Source organism: Mus caroli, chromosome 1, assembly GCF_900094665.2.
Source record: "Mus caroli chromosome 1, CAROLI_EIJ_v1.1, whole genome shotgun sequence".
Lineage (NCBI taxonomy): Eukaryota > Metazoa > Chordata > Mammalia > Rodentia > Muridae > Mus > Mus caroli.
The window spans coordinates 75,805,656-75,824,275 of record NC_034570.1 but is presented as its reverse complement, the minus strand read 5'-3'; the positions used below and the strand labels follow the sequence as shown (position 1 = coordinate 75,824,275).

The 18,620-nt window shown below is 43.7% G+C and overlaps 1 protein-coding gene across 1 annotated transcript in view; it reads right to left on the bottom strand.

Moving 5' to 3' along the window:
* The window catches only part of Col4a3 (collagen type IV alpha 3 chain), a 130,059-nt gene that overhangs the window by 70,735 nt on the left and 40,704 nt on the right, over positions 1 to 18,620 (bottom strand). The window contains exons 2-3 of the mRNA XM_021155885.2: positions 4,096 to 4,152; positions 2,300 to 2,389 (exon numbers count right to left, since the gene is read on the bottom strand). Of these exons, the coding sequence (XP_021011544.1) occupies positions 2,300 to 2,389; positions 4,096 to 4,152 (147 nt within the window). The remainder of the gene's footprint in view (positions 1 to 2,299; positions 2,390 to 4,095; positions 4,153 to 18,620) is intronic.

The following is an 18,620-nucleotide window of genomic DNA, read 5'->3' as shown; positions in this document are numbered from 1 at the left end:
ATCCTTTACCAGTGAAATGAAGGGAAATCCAAGCCCAATTCTTCAAAGTAGTCAACAGAAAATTCAGACTCAGCCCACAATCTGAGTTTTAAAAGTGTGCACAGTGTTGTGTGTGTGTGTGTTTTATCTATGTGTGCATGTGGAAGCCAGATTTGGCGGCGGGGTGTCTTCCTCTATCGCTCTCCACCTTATGTTTTCAGAGTCTTTTACTGAATTAGGAGTTTATTGACTCAGGCTGGACAGCCATGAGCTCCAGGACTTGTCTGTCTCCCTGCTCATCCCAGGGGTTGCAGAGGCTCAGTGCTGTGCCTGATTTTCACACAGGTTGTCCGGATCTGAACTCAGGCCCCATGCTTGTGCCATCTCCCTATCCTAGCTGTTTCAATGTTAGCATCAGAAGAAGAGAAGGAGAGAAGGGGCCCTGCCATGGGGGAGATAGAGATGGAGAACGCCAGGGAATCAGACTTGTTTTGCAAACCCCAAGTATAGGTTTAGTTACTGTGGTGTAGCAAACAGATTCTTGGTTCTGTCTGCAGAGCTTCGTTTATTCCCCCTAAGTGCCTTCACTCTTCCAGAGAGAACAGGGCACAAAGATTTTCTCTCACCCTAATATTTGACTCCTATAGAATTCTCAAATCCCTTGGAGTTCCTCATCACACCAAGAGAAACATTTTTCTTTTTTTTTTTTCGTTTTTCAAGACAGGGTTTCTCTGTGTAGCCCTGGCTTTCCTGGAACTTACTCTGTAGACCAGGCTGGCCTCGAACTCAGAAATCTGCCTGCCTCTGCCTCCCGAGTGCTGGGATTAAAGGCATGTGCCACCACCGACTGTCGATGAAGGGGTTTTTGATGGGCTCTTGGCTGGGGTGGGGAGCTGGTCACCCCCCTTGTCAGAAGCTTAAAATTCCAGCCGCAACCCCATTGTCTAAGGAGCAGGGGAGGCAGAGGCTGGCTTAGGAGTAGATCCTATTTCCTAGAGGAAAGCTCTGCAAGCATTCCAGCCTTAAGGTGATTGCAGAGAACTTTGGGCTGATGGGTATATATGTGCCTGGAGAGTGAGGTGCTACACTTCCAGGGCATGGAGGTGTCTGCCATAGCACCTTCAGTGTATCCTGTGACCTTGCCTGTCTGTTCATGTGCATCCTTTACAATAAAGTGTTAAACACAAAGGTCCTCTTGAGTTCTGTGTACTGGCATCATGGGGCCGAAGTGAGGAGAAAATGAAATGCAGGGAAGGATGATTGGGCCAGCGCTTGGCAGGTAGAAAATACATCGTTTAAGTGTTGTGTGTATTATTCTAATGTACATGTCAATACAGTATGGGATTTTAAAAGACTCCACAGAGATCAATTATAATTATTTTTTATAGCTTATTAGTTCACAGCTTGTTGGAGGTCAGTAGTCAGGGGAGTGAGTTTGTGTGCCTGACAGCCCAGGTGTCTGGCTAGCTAATGTGCCCAGTTGGAAGGAACAGTGTGCAGACCTAGTGGTTCACAGTTATTTAGTAAATCCTCTTGGGGATTTACTGAAGCCAGGTCCTTTGAGTATCACAGCCTTTAGGATAAAGACGCATGACAGGTGTGAAGCCTGCCAGGCCCTGCTATAAACCATAGTTGCCCGGTGCTCAACAGACCCCACAAAGGAATGGGTGGATGGGGAGACAGGAATAAAAGCAGGGATAGGGGACTTCCAAAAACAAAGGCAGACAGATCCACACAATTTAAAGTAAAGCAGAGGTTCATGTCAGGTAAGGACCCAAAAGCACACTTCACAGTGGTCATTTGGAGGTCACCAGTGAAGTTTGCAGGATTGTTTTCAGGGAAGAAAGCCAAAGGCAAAGTGGCTCTGGCTGAGGGGAGAGAAGCAGGAGAGCCACAGGTACCACACTAACTACTCTTTCAAGAACCCGGTGAAAAGAAAAGACAAGGAGAGGATGAAAATCCTTTTGTTTGGGGACCTAAAAAATTTAGGTTTGTGTGCCAGCAAACCTTTTATGTTTCAACACTAAGATAGATAAGCCAACCCCAAAGGGGTTCCAAGACCCCGGGGAGTCAGGGCAGAGGTGAAAGGGCAAAAGACCGCCTCCTCCTATGTAAGAGAAGCTTGGATAGACTCATAGGCAGAAACTACACAGGGCCTGGGTGGCTGAGCTGGGTGAATGCTTAGCTAGGACAGGAAACCAAGAATTTGTTTTATATCTGCCAGATGGGAGATTCTCTATACGGTCTCAGTGGTCTATGTGGTGTGCATGGAGATGGGTTAGGTGGACAGAGGGTTTACCCAGCTTGCCGGCCGACATACCTTGGGTCCCTGTGGTCCAGGCAAGCCTTCAGGACCTGGAAATCCTTTCTGGCCAGGAAATCCAGGGGAACCAGGAAAGCCTTTCTCCCCCTGTTAAAACCAAAAAGAATCAAGAATTAAGTGGCAGTTATCCAGCAACACTCACTACCACAGTACAGCCTTCTCCTTTCAATGATGCTCTTCCCTTTCATCAAGGGGTCACTAGTTAGCACTCAGCTCCAAGGGTAGCCACTGTCTACTAATATATGTCCATAGGCTTCAGAGTGATGCCAATATCCTTTAGAGACTCTTGCCAGACAGTAGACCTACTCAGGATAGACGTTAGAAGGACAGGGACCAAGAATTGAAAGAGCATTTTTGATAGAAAGTTAAGATTAGTGGAATGTGTTTATTGAGGGATGGAGATGGCGAGGATGAGGAGTAAGGTGTATTTTGAGATTTTAGTAATGATGGAAGGAAAATGGAATACCATGGAGGTGTGGACTCAAAAGCGTTCTTGTTATAAGGGAATGAGTCCCTCAACCAGCTGTTTTCATAGGAGTTTCAGGAGAGGCACCAAGGGCAACATAGCAGAAAGTCTGAGTGAAATGACCTTAGATGATGCTGTGGGGAAGCGCCTGGTAGAAGTGAGTGAAATAGAGTTTCACCAACAAAAAACATCCTCTTGAACCAGAATACCGGAAATAATCCTCAACACTCAAGGCCATTAGTTAGTTTGATCAAATTTGTTACAATGGGCAAGTACAATAAATAAATAGATAGATAGACAGATAAGAAGGATGGATAGATAGATAGACAGACAGATAATAAATAATAAACCAACAGAAAAGATCAGAAGTCTGCTACTTTATGCTTGTTTAAGTCAAGCACAGCCAATAAACAGAAAATAGATTCACTAAAGCTTTCTTACCACTTAGTTACTCTCATGTTTTAAATTGGATCATGCATACAACTGGGACTCAACAGATGCCTAGATACAAGTTCAAGTACAAAGAGAGACATTCCAGAGTAAATATGAACATGCTACATTCATTCACAGCTTAGGTGGAGAGGGGCGGACCCTAGTGCAAGTGAGTTATACATATATTATCTATAGATAAAATAAGTATTGAAATTATCCTATAAGTATATATATAAATGTCTTATTTAGATAGCTCAAAATGTGCTTTCTTTGAAGTAATTTTAAGAGTTACTTTTCATATTGTTGAACGATTAATTAATACCTCCGAGGAAGAAGAGATTTGTAAACAAACAAAAAATACTTTAGCTCTGCCTCTGCCTTAATTGTCATACATTATGAGTTAATGGAGAGAACTGATGAGATTTCACAGCCTTCTTTTTCCTTGAATTCTGCAATGGAGCTTTGAATTTTTGTTTCAACAGGGCTGCTGCCAATTTCGCCACCAGGGGGCGGTCTTGTTCCAGTGCAGCGGCACAGCGTCGCGGGTTTCAATGTTTACATCGAAGCGAGAGAATCAAGTTGTTTTAATTTCTTCTCTCATGTTTAGCAACATTATAAATATAGAGTATGCTAGGGAGGCTTTCATAAAAATGTTCTTTTTCTGCCAACTTGCTACTTATTCAGCCAAGAGAGTTACAGTCTGGCTGCCAGTATTTACACAAGGTAGCCGGAGGAGCTGAAGCCTTCCTAGAAGGCTTTCAACATTGTTTAAAGTTAATGTTTATATACAATTACTTTAAAGGTGGATTTAGGGGATGATGATCTCCACTACAGAAGGGCGAAGTGTGACCGACTCAGGCATCTGTGAAGAGGCGGCGAAAAGTTCTCTTCTTACCTTCTCCCCTTTGGTCCCCGCGCAGAGGCATTGTCCTTTGCCTTTGCAGACACAGCCCTGGGAAGAGCAGAAGAGGACAGTTGGTGGATAGCGAACTGTTTTCTGTGCTTTGAACCTTGGACACCCAAATCATGATCCGCATGACATTATGGCAATACTTCAATGAAAATGAATAGAGAAAAACATCACAGAAGAAATGTCAAATGACGTAAAAGTTAGGCAGTTTAGTTGTGGAAAAGGTGAAAATGGTCAACCCTCTCCCTTTTTCATGATAACAAAAAGATGAACTATATGAAACTGCCATTGTTGTAGGTGAGAAGTGGCTTAACGTTGGCATATTTTTAGGTTCAGCAGAATGTGTGTGTGCATGCATGCGTGTGTGTGTGTGTGTGTGTGTGTGTGTGTGTGAGAGAGAGAGAGAGAGAGAGAGAGAGAGGCAGGCAGATAGATTTGGGTTCAATACCTGGCTCTCCTGTGTGCACCATATCTCATATGTGACAGTTGAATGCATACCATTTTCTACATGTGGTTCTAAGCTTTGCTTCCCTGAAATAGCATTCAAGATTTGTATAAGAATACTAATGTCCAGATGCCAGGCAATGGTGGTGCACACCTTTAATCCCAGCACTTGGGAGGCAGAGGCAGGCAGATCTCTGAGTTCAAGACCAGCCTGGTCTACAGAGTGAGTTCCAAGAGAGCCAAGGCTACACAGAGAAACCAAAAGCGAAAGTGTTGATGTCCACTGTATGTCTTTATGCTGGTATCAGAATGATGTTTCTTTTGTAGAAAATGAGGCACATCACTGAGTTAGGGAACTTCTATTTAGTTACTTTGACACATACAAATCAACTCTAAAAAATATTAGCCATCTACAGAAAAACAAGGAAAAAAAATAATTGTAGGTAGTAGATTTAATATGTACTTTTATACACCTGATATATTCTAAGGTCATACATGAATCTTTAGTCAATATTAGCTGCCAATTAGTTTGCTCCTATAGAAAAATATAATTGGTAATTGACAATATCAACTGGTAATTGATGAGCCAATGAGGATAATGGTAGGGAAATTTGAAAGAAAACAGGGAATTTGTGCAACTGAAAGGAAAAAAGTCTCAAAATCTAATGAACTGAATGTATTTGCTTAGGTGAGGACAGGAGGCTTTTCTGCCATTCACAGAAGAGGGTGAGTGATGGTTTTCACACTTCCTGCCCTTACCCCATTCATGCATTGTGATCTCTTGGATGTAAAGTACCTGGCTGAGGCACCCACAGTCTCCAGGTCACAGGCGTCTGTAGTGATAAGAACCAGTTCTAATTATTTCAACCTTGCCTTCCTAGTGTTTTAACTGTCTATATTCCTATTAGTCAAGTATTTAACTGCACTCTTCTTAGGAATGGGTTGCCTGAATGCCCTTGCCATCTGGCAAGCTGTCGGGATGGCAGATTCCCATCTCTACCCCATGACTAGCTGAATCAGAAACCTTGGGACTAGGTCTCAGGAATCTCTTTCATCAAGACCTCTTCGTTGCTAGTGATTTCTTTCTCACGGCTGAGAACCCTGTCTCTGAATGAACTTGACATCATATGCTTGGAGTTTCCAAGCCACTGTCCTCAAGTAGAGTATGCCAGGGGCCCTGGCCCCTGTCCTCAAGCGATAGCAAGAAGTTCTGCCTCTCTCAAGCCACAGATGCCTCAATCCTCATCTCATTTAGGGAAAGGGGAGGGGACATGTTGGCCCTCCTCTAAACCTGAGACTATTAAGTGGGGCCACAAGGCAGGCTTAATTCAATTTTAGTCTATCTATCTATCTATCTATCTATCTATCTATCTATCTATCTACCTATCTATCTGTCTGTATATCTACCTATCATCTATCTATCTATCTATCTATCTATCTATCTATCTATCTATCTATCTACCTACCTACCTACCTATCTATCCGTCCATCATCATCTATTTGTTTTGAGTAAGAGTTGTTCAGCCTTCACTCTGGAAGCCTTTTGACTCCAGCTTGAGCATGTGTATCCATGCTGAACTCCTTTGGTCTAGGCTACAACTCCTCTTGTATCCACTCTCATAAAGCTTCTATAGTTTCCTGTCATGTTTAATGTATATTTTTTTGATGACTAAGTGTTCCAGGAGAGAAGGAACTTCCCAGTGTCATTCATGTCAATGTCCTAATCATGCCACATATTCTGAACGAATGCTGGACTCATTGGATGGAAGCTTATGGTTTCTGCTGTGACCAAGGTGCTTGCTCTAGGTCTGTGTGATGTATGGACAATTATGATTAAGGTGAAGACAAAGCCTTTGGCAACTCTAACGTGTTAAGACTGACACAAACTGAATTATTTGTTAGTTGCTTGGACTGAGAGATTTTTATCAAAGCAGTAAGACCTCTTGAGAGTTGAAAGGCAGTCCAGTAAACAGTCTTATATTGTCTCATTCAAGTTTAACTGCTGTTGATGCAATCTCCACATACCCTTCATTCTCCTTTGGCTCTGTTGATCTCCCCCTCTTTCTGTCTTTACCTCTACACACAACAGACAGACAGACAAACACACATCACTCAAAACCAGACTGAATGCAGGCCACCTCAAAATGAGCATATATTTATTTTTATCTAATTCCAGCATTAAAAATAAGAAACCAAAATGAATACTTGCTTATTAGAAGATTGTTGCTTTATTTAAGGTTCTTCTTCTTCTTCTTCTTTTTTTTTAAAGTCTTATTTATTTAATGGATAGGGTGTTCCATCTGCATGTACACTTGCATGCCAGAAGAGGGCATCAGATTCCATTACAAATGGTTGTGAGCCACCATGTGGTTACTGGAAATTGAACTCAGGACCTCTGGAAGAGCAACAGCTAGTGGTCTTAACCACTGAGTCATCTCTCCAGCCTCTTTTTAAGGTTCTTAATGATGGCAGAAGTTAAAAGTTGTTTAATATCTAGGAGATCTTTGATTTTATAGTAGAGATATTATGACTTAAAAAAAGACATTTCTATATGTGTATATATGGGCACATATATGTATATATGTGTATGTATATGTATGCTACATGTGTGCAGGTACCTTCAGAGGCCAAAAATGTACTCCCTAAAGTTAGAGTTACAGGTGGCTATGAAGTCCAAACATGAGTGCCAGGAGCTGAACCCCTGGGAGAACAAAATGTGCTCTGAACTGTTGAGACATCTCTTCAGGCTTATGATGTAATCCCAATTGATATGTTTTTTTTTTTTTTTTTACTTTAAAAAAGCTGTTTCAGACACATCTTTTGGAAGAACAACTTTCTTTCAACTACAAAATTATTACATAAATAATATTATATAAACATTATTAATGATAACTATTATTGTCGTGTTACATGTTGTATTTGGTGTCAGAGTCTTGAGTTCTAGGACTGAGCCACTCTTCTAGCCTTCAATTTTATTTTCATTCTTTCTTTCTATACTGTTTTCATAGAAATATATATTTTATCCACTCATTTAACCAAGTTGTTCCACACCATCTAATTAATGTACTTCATTACATCCCTGCATGCTACAGGCAGAAATTAGAGTAGGAATAATGGACTCTTGGTAATCCTAACACTCATAGGTGGACACGCACGTGTTGCTCTGTAATGGAAAGCACAGAGTCTCAATTGACTTGCTGACTAGAAGGTGTGGAGAGACTTTCTGGGAGCAAACTCAATGGACAGGCCTTTTACGTGAGCCCACTGTAGCCTCGCTTCCTCCACAGCTGGGCCAACAGCTGTCTCTCTCTGCCTGGGTTATCAGAACTACTCCAGAATCAGCCACACAGTTAGGGTGTGTCCCGCCTGTGTCTGTACGATCATGCTGGCTGGGACTTCAGAATACGTGATAGTCTGCAGACTACTGGACTCTCCATCTGACTGGATGAACTCAACATTACAGTAAGGGCAGCTCTGTGGCAGCTTTTCAGGAGCCTGTGTGATGATGGAGAGGGCCAGGCATGGGGCCCCCCAGAGGTGATCTTGCATGCAAGCTATAGTCTTTTCACTTTTGGCATTTTTCCTTAAATACAATTTAAAATTTGCAAGTATGTTTCAATCAATGAATTACTAGATTATTGGACTAAAGGGTGCTGAGGCCATAGTTTCTTTGAATATTTTGAACCTATTGTCTAAACACCATGACCACGTTAATGATACAACCCATTAATTATTATTCAGAAGTTAAGTCCTTAAAAAGCCCTATGGCCAGAGGCCATCATTAAACCAACACAAGCGATGGTTATTTCTCATGCAACGTTTTTATGATTTTTCCTTTTCAACAGCAAAGTACTCCTCAGTGGCTTCATATTGAACCTCCAGGAGGTTAAGAATAGGAAGGTCTCAGTAATACTCTCTCTCCCTTGGAATCAGAAAGCTGCCAGAGTTATGTTGTAGCATGTTTGAATATTAAATTGTTCACCTGGAAGAATCATTCTTTTGATGGCCTCAGAATGCAAGAGAAGCATTCCCAGTGGAGAATCCGGATGATTTAGAATTTCATTGGCCACATGTATGTCCTGCGGGTTATCAATTCAGGTTCTAACTGGAGCTCTGGGTCAGTTGGCAAAGGCTTCCTAGTTGCCTCACTCAAAAGCATCAGGATTTGTCTTGGGGCATGTAGCAATTAGTAAACAGAGAGGCCATGAATTTGTAAGAGAGCAAGGAAAGGTATATGCAATGGTTTGGAGAGAGGACGCTGAAGCGGAAAGGTATATGCAATGGTTTGGAGAGAGGACGCTGAAGCGGGAGATGATGTAGTTATGTTACAACCTCAAAGAATAAAAGAAAGAAGATCTGCCTTGTGGTGGTTTGCATAGAGGAAGAGGGATCAGTCAAAGGCGGCCTGTAGAAGGCTGTGCACTCAGTAAAGTCTCAGGTATTGGGGACTTCCCCTCTCTCTGTTCTACACAAGACTGTGTGCCAAAGGACAGCCATGTGACTGTCTGGTCTTATTCTCAGTCGGTCTAAACTGGCCATGTCCTCCCCCCGCCCCCAGACATTTCCTCCCAAGTTTATCCAGTGCCAGAGAACTGGCCTTGACTTCTAGAATAAAGATGAGACTGAAAATTCTTTGTTAATTCCACAACTGAATTATAGCATCTGTTACCAGTATCCTTAGAGAGCACCAAGTATGTTAGTTGATTAGCCGACTGTTATTTGCACACAAGTGCAGATACTATACAATTTTATTTATTTAATAAAATGCTGGTAACATATGTAACAGATGGACAGCTTGGTCCTCGTGTGGGACCTCTAACAGCAGGAGCAGGGGCTGTCTCTGACTCTGTTGCCTGCCTTTGGATCCCTTTCCCCTAACTGGACAGCTTTGTCTAGACTCAATAGAAGAAGATGCCCAGTCCTGCTACAACTTGATATGCCAAGCAAGAATTTTGATATCCATGGGAGGTCTCCTCTTCTCTGAGGAGAAAGGGAGGGGGGCATAGGGTAAGGGCTGATGAGAGGGTTTAGAAGGAGAAAGGGAGGGGAAGCTCTGATTGGAATGTAAAATAAACAAATTAATTAATTAATTAATTAATAAAAATAAATCTCTGGGGTATTTGACACTCATACTGATAGGTGGCAAAGTGCACGAACAAGTGTCAATTACTTCTCGGCTGTTGTCTAGGCACCCGGATGGTCTCTGCTTCAACTTCCACAGTATTGACATTGGCACTGCAGATCCGCTTCTGAACCCAGTGACATCACACATAGGTGACAGGAACCCCTGCCCCCCCCCACATCTGTTGCCAAGGCAACCACCACAGATTCCCAGAATCCACTAGGCTCACCTCCCACCTTTACCTGCAAGCAGCTACGCCACTATCCAAATAAAAGGCAGATTCCCTCTGACGCCCCCCCCCATCTCTCTCTTTCCCCCCTTCTGAAACCTCACGTGGAACTGTTTGGCCTGGTGTAGGTTTGTCTGGACGTGAGCCGTGCTTCTAACACAATACACAGTCCACCTATACATCGTTAAAATGAGCAAGTATTTGGGGCTGGAGAGATGGCTGAGAGGTTAAGAGTCCATGCTGCTCTGTTAGAGGATTTGAGTTCTGTCCCTGGCATCCATGCTGGACACCTTACAACCACTCGGAACTCTAGCTCCAGGACATCCGATACTCTTTTCTGTTCTCTGCCAGCACGGCATACGTGGGTCATCCACCCACACAGTCATACACGTAAGGGACAAAATAATAAACAAGAGATCTAATGAGAATGTGCATACATTCTTAACGTTTATTGAAAGGCCCGAGAGATTTACACATCTTTTTTTTTTTTTTTTTCTTTTAGCTTACAGCATTCGGAATTCCCAGGCTGTCTCCCATCCAAGTTCTAACCAGGCCCGACCCTACTTAGCTTCAGAGATCAGATGAGATCGGGCGCATTCAGGATGGGCATTTTTCCTTTTCATTAATAGAAAAGATATTTCAGATCCTCCTCCTCCTCGTCTCTGACCATGGCATGCCTCATTTCTGCTGGCTCATGATATGGAGGTGGCCTCCTGACCCCTCTGTCTCTCTGAGCATCCAGCTAGCCTGGGTCAGTGGGAGGGGAAGTTGGCATCTTCGAAGCTGGTTCACACTCTACTGAGCAGGGCTGTTGATTTTGCATTAAAATGATTGACCGTGCCAGTCTCTGTGCCCGGCCAGTGGCCCGAGGCAATGATTTTTGTATGTGAAAAGAAGAGCTGAGCAAGTCCAAGCCGAGTGGTGCCAGACAGGCCCTACCAGCTGTTCTCTGCAGCCTGGTCTCCACCCAGTGACCCGCAGCCTTGGCAGCTTGCCCCCGGGCAAGGAAGGACCTAGCAAGTGGCTGTCTGCCTCACCCACAGCCATTGCCACTGAAGCTGCCACACTTCCCATCTTTCAGCTCCTGCCTGGGGAGATAGCTCTTGTCTAGACAGCTAACCCAGGCACCCGCTTTGGATTTTCTGGTTGACAGCAAGCATGCAAATGACTGATTCTGACAAAGAAGGTAGCAATCTGAGTTCGCCCACACTTTGGTAAAAATGCGTTGGTCCTGCCCTGTGTTATTGCAAGGGGTGAGGTGTATGTTGTTACTGTGGACTCCAGCTTCTCTTTCCCCTAAAACATTAAGATTTTTTTTAAGTTTTAATTTTTAAAAATTTCTTTAAAAAATGGATATTTTCTTTATTTAATTTTCAATTTTTTTTTGCCTTTCCAGGTCTCCCCTTCAGAAACCCCCTATCCCATCCCTCATCCCCGTGCCTCTATGAGGGTACTCCCCACTCACTCCTGCCTTCCTGCCCTGGCATTCCCCTACACTGGGGCATCAAACACCATCAGGCCCAAGGGCTGCTCCTCCCACTAATGTTCAACATATGCGGCTGGAGCCATGGGTCCTTCCATGTGTACTCTGGTTAGTGGTCCAGTCCCCGGGAGTTCTGGTGTGTGTGGGGGAACTCGACTCCCCCCATGAAGGTGCAAACCTCCTCAGCTCCTTCAGTCTCTTCTCCAAATCCTCCATCAGCCCCCCTCCCCCCAAGCTCAGTCCAATGGTTGGCTGCAAACATCTGCCTCTTTATTTGTCAGGCTCTGGCAGAGCCTCTCAGGAGACAGCCATATCAGGCTCCTGTCAGCAAGCACTTTCTGGTATCCACAATAGTGTCCTGGCTTGGTCACTGTCTATGGGATGGATCCCCAGGTGGGGCAGTCTCTGGATGGTCTTTCCTTCAGTCTCTGCTCCACACTGTCTCCACATTTCCTCCTGTGAGTATTTTGTTCCCCCTTCTAACTAACTGGCATACTTTTTACTATGGATTTTTCGATCAAATGTTGTTTTGTTGATTCTGTGTCCCTTCTTCCTCATCCTCTGTCACCTCCATCTCCGAGTACTCCTCTGTCTGCTCCCACCCATTCCCCACTTCCTGCTCTCACATCTTCCATGTCCTATAGGTCTTTCCATTTCCCCCAAATCTCTCCTCTTCTCCTGAGCTCCTTCCTAGTTTTATGGTCTATACCATATGCACTCCCCCTACTCACACATGCATATAGGCTTATAAGCCGGGGTCCATATATGAGAGAAAACATTAGATGTTTTTCTTTCTGAGCCTGTTGCTTTGGTTAAGAGAATACTTTCTAGATCCATCTGTTCTCTGCCATTTTCATGACTTTAGTTTTCCTCATAGTTGACCATAATGCCTGTGGGCACATGCGATATGGTTCCAACGTGCACCGAATTGTCAGGATCCACCCATCTTTTCCATTTCCTTGGTCTCTCGAACCATGCAGCAGTAGATGTGCATCCGCAAGCCCATGTGTGGTAGGACATGCAATCTTTGGGGTATGCTATTCTCATAAATGGTACAGCTGGGTTTTACAGTAGTTCTGTTTTTAATTGCTGACAAACCTCCGTACCTACCTATCTCCATAATGGCTGAACTAGTTTCGATTCTCACTAGCTGTGGGTAAAGGTCCCCTTTGCCCACATTTTCACCAGAGATTGTCACTGGATTTCTTGATCCCAGCCATTCTTAGTGGGGCATGTGGAGTCTGTAGTACAAAGAGTCCGTATGTTGTTCCTTTCTCATTTCCCTCAGCCTAGAGAAAGTCCCACTGGCCAGCACAGGTTAGTCTGGGAGGAGGGCCATAGCTGCTTTCCCTCACCTCCCTAGCTCTTCTTGTGAAACACAATTGGCTTTATCATCTATTGTCTGAGATTCTTTTTTCTTAAGAGGTAAAGAAAGCTCATGCACTATTGGGTTCATGAGAAGAAAATCTACCATGTTACTGACACTATTTTCAGGAATGAATGAATCCTAACAAAAATTTCCTTGAATGCACCAAGCGGTAGAAAATCCAAACTAAGGAGTGAATTTCTGGGGATTCTGGTTCCTTAGGTCTTTCAGAAAATCCTTTAAATAATGCCCTTTAATCCTTTAAGGTGTACCTATGTGCTCCTTTGCACGGGTCAGCTGCTAAGGAAACTTTGCTTGTTGACCAGGACTAAAGCATCCGAGCTTCTTGAGACACTCTAGGTCTACAGGTGTGTCCAGCTCACAGTCTGTGAGCTGCATGCGACCCAATGCAAAGCCATCTGCATGCGACCCAGTGCAAAGCCATAAATGCACTTAATATATTATGAGACCTTTTTGAAGCTTTGTTTGCTAGCTTGGTTGTACAGTTCTCCAGTGTGAATTTTATAGATGAAAACATCATGTCACAATGTCAAAAGGCCGAACACACCATCAGTCTTCCTCAGTTGTTGATCCTGAGTGTAGTAATACTGACTGGCCAGGCAGGATGGGCCCACTGGTATCACAGAAGCAAATCTGGTATGGTGGTGACCAGCTGCTTTCTGGTTGGATTTTATGCCCACTCATCACTGGAAAGAACTCATAACTGTTACTGTAAAGCTAGCCTTAAGCTTGTGACTTGAGAGATAACAGCTCCTGATAGGAAAACTATTGCTATTGTCTTGTTAAATGGACATGATGCAGCTGATCAACTGCCTAATGGACAACCAACTTTATGCTTATAGAATTTTTTTTTTTTTGCTGTCACCTTTGATCAGCCATGATGGCAGAGGCTTATAATGAGTCAAATATAGCGAATATATAACTGTTAAACATTCCACCACAAATAGAACATCTATATCACTCCCTCCAAGGCTCAAGGAATGTTCTGGAGAAAGGAACAGAAGGAGTGAAAGAGTCAGATGGAGTAGGGTGTGGAGCAGTGTGGAATGCTGACTTCTGGGCATGTCAGGGCTCTTCCAGTCTTGAACTTACAGAAGCTGTGATTACACACACAAGAGCTGCACAGGGGCCTGTCAACACCCTGTCATGGAAGGAAGAGAGAGAGAGAGAGAGAGAGAGAGAGAGAGAGAGAGAGAGAGAGAGAACAAATCAATGGAGGTAAAATAGCTGTGTGAAGGTGAAGCTGGCTTCCCCCTGGAGCAGAACTTGGGAAGGAGCAGCCAGGAGGAGTGTGCTTTAGTCCCCTGCTTTTCATGTCAAGGGTATTTTATTATTATGTTTTCACTCTGTGCAAGGTTTACTTTGGTAAAAATTAACCATGAAAGTTGAAGGTCCCATCTAGGACAGTTTTTCTGAAAAATCAAAATTAGCGCCCCAAAAGCAAGCCCAGAACAATAAAATGTTCATCTCAAATAGAGAATATGCCTTCTACTTTACATCCAAAGTCCCATAGCGTATTGCCTGTTTTCTAATACGACTAAATAGGCTAAGTTCATCTTAGAAGGTATTTTCTCTCCATTTGGAAAACTACCAACTTAGCTTTGATTTCCTAGCAGATAAAAACATACAGTCAGAGCAGACAGAGGAAAGTTTTAAAAGGAAAATGATTAAGGCACTTGATGAAGAAGCTTTAAAGCTCAAGAATTTCTACAGACACATCAGATTTGAGGGGTCCCTCTGTGGCCTTTGATGGGAGACAGTGGCTTTGAGATATGGGATGCTGAGATGGCCTTGACATCTCCCATCTCCTATTCATTCCAGGACCGGCCCAGATCTTCTTTGGAGACTGGATCTTTTTATTTGTCTCTTGGAAACAAGCACACTGAAGTTTGGAGGAGATTTTGGAAAGACACTGGCCTTTCTGTTCAGGGCTTGGCCTGTGTAGAGACCCAGGGTGCATCCGTACATTTGTGTCTAAACTGGGCTCCGCCAAAGCGGTTCACTACACTGCCAAACCTCTTCTTCCCGAAGAGCATAGGTGATGTTATCTGAGTAGGAGGCTGTGTAGGGCTGGGCACAAGCCAAGGGATTGTGAGCATAACTCTTCATAAAGGACAAGAAACCCTGAATTAGAATTAGAATACATTTTATTCATATGTATGTATGTGCACTCTGGTGTGTGTGTGTGTGTGTGTGTGTGTGTATACTATTTCAATGTCCTTAAAGTTTCGTGTACTCTAGGCTTGCTTCACACTTCCTTACCCACCAACTCCACCTTCTAAGGGCTGAGGTTACACCTGTGCACCACCACACTCAGTTTATGCAATGCTGGGAATGGAACCCAGGACTTCATACATGTTAGGCAAGCTAAATCCCCACGCCCTGAATTTTGCCTTTTATTATATGTGATATACTTTGTTGAGATGATTTGTTTTAAGCAACATGCTTGCGTGGTAGCATTGGTTCATATAGATTTAGTATATGAACTATATAGGTATAGGTACTATATAGGTACGTGCATTGGTTCATACAGAATTGTGACTTAGAAAATGCTCCCTCTTTCCTGATAGCTTACTCTCAGCCTCATTATACTTGAGGCACGGTAACCTTACTCTTCCGGGATCCATTAATGACATGCAGGTTGAGTACTGCACTTGAATAAATATTTAGAATATTCATCTGCCAGGGACCCCCCCCCCAGATCACACTTTGGTAAAATTCTTGACATATTAAGTATTAAGAACAAACAGCTTCATTTCAAAAAGTGTTACTGTTAATCCCTGTGATATCTGTGAGATGGTAAGATAGTAATTAAGTTTGAAAAGCATGGCCTAGCTGGAGATAGGGAGCAACCCAAAATGAACTCTCCAGATTGAATCATGCCACTCCTCAATTAAGCATATTTGCTTATCATGATCGGCTGTCAGTGCCGAGTCTACCCTCATAAACTGGGAGTGTTATTTTGTGTCTTGGTGGCCTGTGTCCCCATGGAGTGTGGTGTGCTGTCCCCGCCCATGATGCTGAGTGCTCAGTCACATTCCTGTGCTTTTCCACATGGTTCTTTGGCAGCGGCAGCCCCTTCACCCCGTCTAGTCCTCTACTGGGATAAGTTTGCATGTTTGGGAGCTGTTCATAGCTCACCCCGTTCTTCTCAAAATCCTCAAAGCAGTTGCTACCTCCCCCCCTTGTCTGTTTGGTGCATAGCTGCACTTAGAACATACACGGATTGACTGCAAGTCTCTCTTGGTGTGACTCAGTTCACCTTCTCAGGGGAAGTCATACACTTACACTTCTATGTTCTGACCAGTTTCACAGCATGGGGGAAAGACGGAATTGGGAAAACCATCCCCTTAGCTCCCACAACTTCATGGGCCCACGCAGTTAAGGGAGGAAGACCCTGGAACATAGTGTGAATGGTGGGGGTGGATCTGGCAAAGAAATGTATAATGTGCCCTATGTAGAAGTGGACAGGGATTGCAGAAAATGCATGTGGCCTCAGAGAGAGAAGCTGGGCAGTGAGATGTGAAGGAATCTGGTTGGCAGGGGCTCTTCTCTGTGCTTGAGGGTGCTTTCGGCGCTTTTAAACAAGATCTTGGAAGAAATCACCTGATGGGACCAATGACCTGATGACACATATTCTCAGTTTAAAAGTACTTCCTCCCAGCCCCCACAACACACACACACACACACACACGTTTCCTGACTTTCTGACTTCACATTTGTCAACAAATCTGGAAGCAACATCATCACTTATTCAGTTAATATTTACTGACTGTATATCGTGTGATAGGGAATATTTTAGATATGAGCACATGTAATTTATCTCAGCAGGAGGAAGCAGTCAACAAAAAAGTAAAGGTGCCCAGCACATTCACCATAATCACTGAGAAAGAAAAACCAGAAGCAGGGAAGATGGAAATGAGATGCGAGGGTGGACTGGGAGACATTCCATAAGGAGTACAGAGTTCAAGGACCAGAGGGAGGCAGCCTCATTTGGCTGCATGGAAATTTTGGGAATTTAAGCAAGTTTATTTTGCTAAAGGAGCAAATCAAGAAAGTGGAGGGTGCATATTAATGAGTACACTGAAGGCTCATTGAATGAGGGATAAAACTAACAAGGAAGAAGAGACAGGGACACCAGGAACAGGGGACAATGTCAAAGGGATAGATGAAGGGATGGCAGGATTGTCCTCTCAAAGGGAGAGAGGAGAGAGGAGAGAGGAGAGAGGAGAGAGGAAAGAGAGAGAGAGAGAGAGAGAGAGAGAGAGAGAGAGGCGGGGATTGGTAACGCGAAGGTTGAGAGTGGTACTGTGCTAGGGAGTACGTGATTAGATTAACTTGCTGGGGTTGCTGATCCTTTGTGCTGGGGAGGACTATTCACCTCAAAGAGCACATAATGAAGAGTTCTAGAATGACATCCACCCACAGTTCTGGTTTGGGCAAAGAGCTTATCTCCTCCAAATACCTGGCAACTGTTCCGAGAACATGAAACGGAGGCCACAGTTTATTATGAGTGACAGGACATTAGTGCCAATATTTTAAACCAATCTTCTTGTGTACAGAAAGTGGTCAAGATAACGTCACCATCACCCCACACTGATTACGTCTGTGAGATAAGACCTCCCAATTCTAGGGAGAGTGACCAAGAGGCACTCTACCCCACTCAGACCCACGAATGAAAGAACAGTCACGGAAAATGAAATGTTGGCAAATATTGGTCTCCTGAAAAAAACCAGAAAACCCTCAGGGGAAGATACTGATAACATATCAGCCTAGAGACAGGTAGAATAGCATGGGGAAGCATGTGGGTTTCCCCAGATGGAAGGGCTGCCATCATGGCCATAGCCTAGCCAAGTTTAAAACAAAACATACAAGTAGGCAGAACAAAAAAACCAAACCAAACCAAACCAAACTAAACCCAACCTAACTCAACCCGACCCAAACAACTAAACAACAACAAGACTCCCAAACCTCCAGATAGCCTAGAACATAAGCAGCTGAACTACCTGTCCCCGGGCTTTTCCATATGCAGCATATCTCTGGGAGTCCCCTGGAATGTTTGTATTTTCATGCCTTCAACATATTTACTTTGCTCTTTTCTTAATATCAAAAATATTTTGTTGTCATTGCTAAAATAGGGTTTGATTGCTCATTTTGGCTCAGAAGGTTAGGTGTTACTGTTAGTTTTGGAAGATCCACTACAGAAAGAACAACAAAGGCACACCAAATTGTCTTCTCACCACAGAGATGCCATCACTGTTGGACTTGAAGGCATATGCCATGTTTTTATCTGACATCTCTCCACATGTGCAGTTGCACTTAGAAGACCTTGAGAGAAGGCTAGGTTAGTGACTAGGACAGGTTCTAAACATCACAGTCATTCATGAAAGCCGATCTGTAAAGATGGCGACACTCTCCCTGCTCCGGCCTTCAGAAGCCAGGGCAGCTGCATGTCTCAGCGCTGAGGACTGCGCTAACTTGCAGTCCTGCTCTGGAATGTCCAAATGCTCTGGGCACTGAGAGTTGGAATGCATATTTTAGTGGGTGATCACAGTGGTGCTGAGAGCTTCTCTACCCTCCAGCAAGCACTGCCTCCTTTGCAGACATCTCTCTAGGACACCGCAGGCAAAAACCACAGTGGTAGACTTAACTTTTAAGGCTGCTACATTTCATCTCTGAAGAAATGGTCAGATTCTATCACAGGCTAGGAAATCTCTGGAAATGGGAGTTTGCTGACTTTCTTTTTTTTTTTTTTTTTTTTTTTTAATATTTTTATTACATAATTTCCTCAATTACATTTCCAATACTATCCCAAAAGTCCCCCATAGCGCCCCCCACTTCCCTA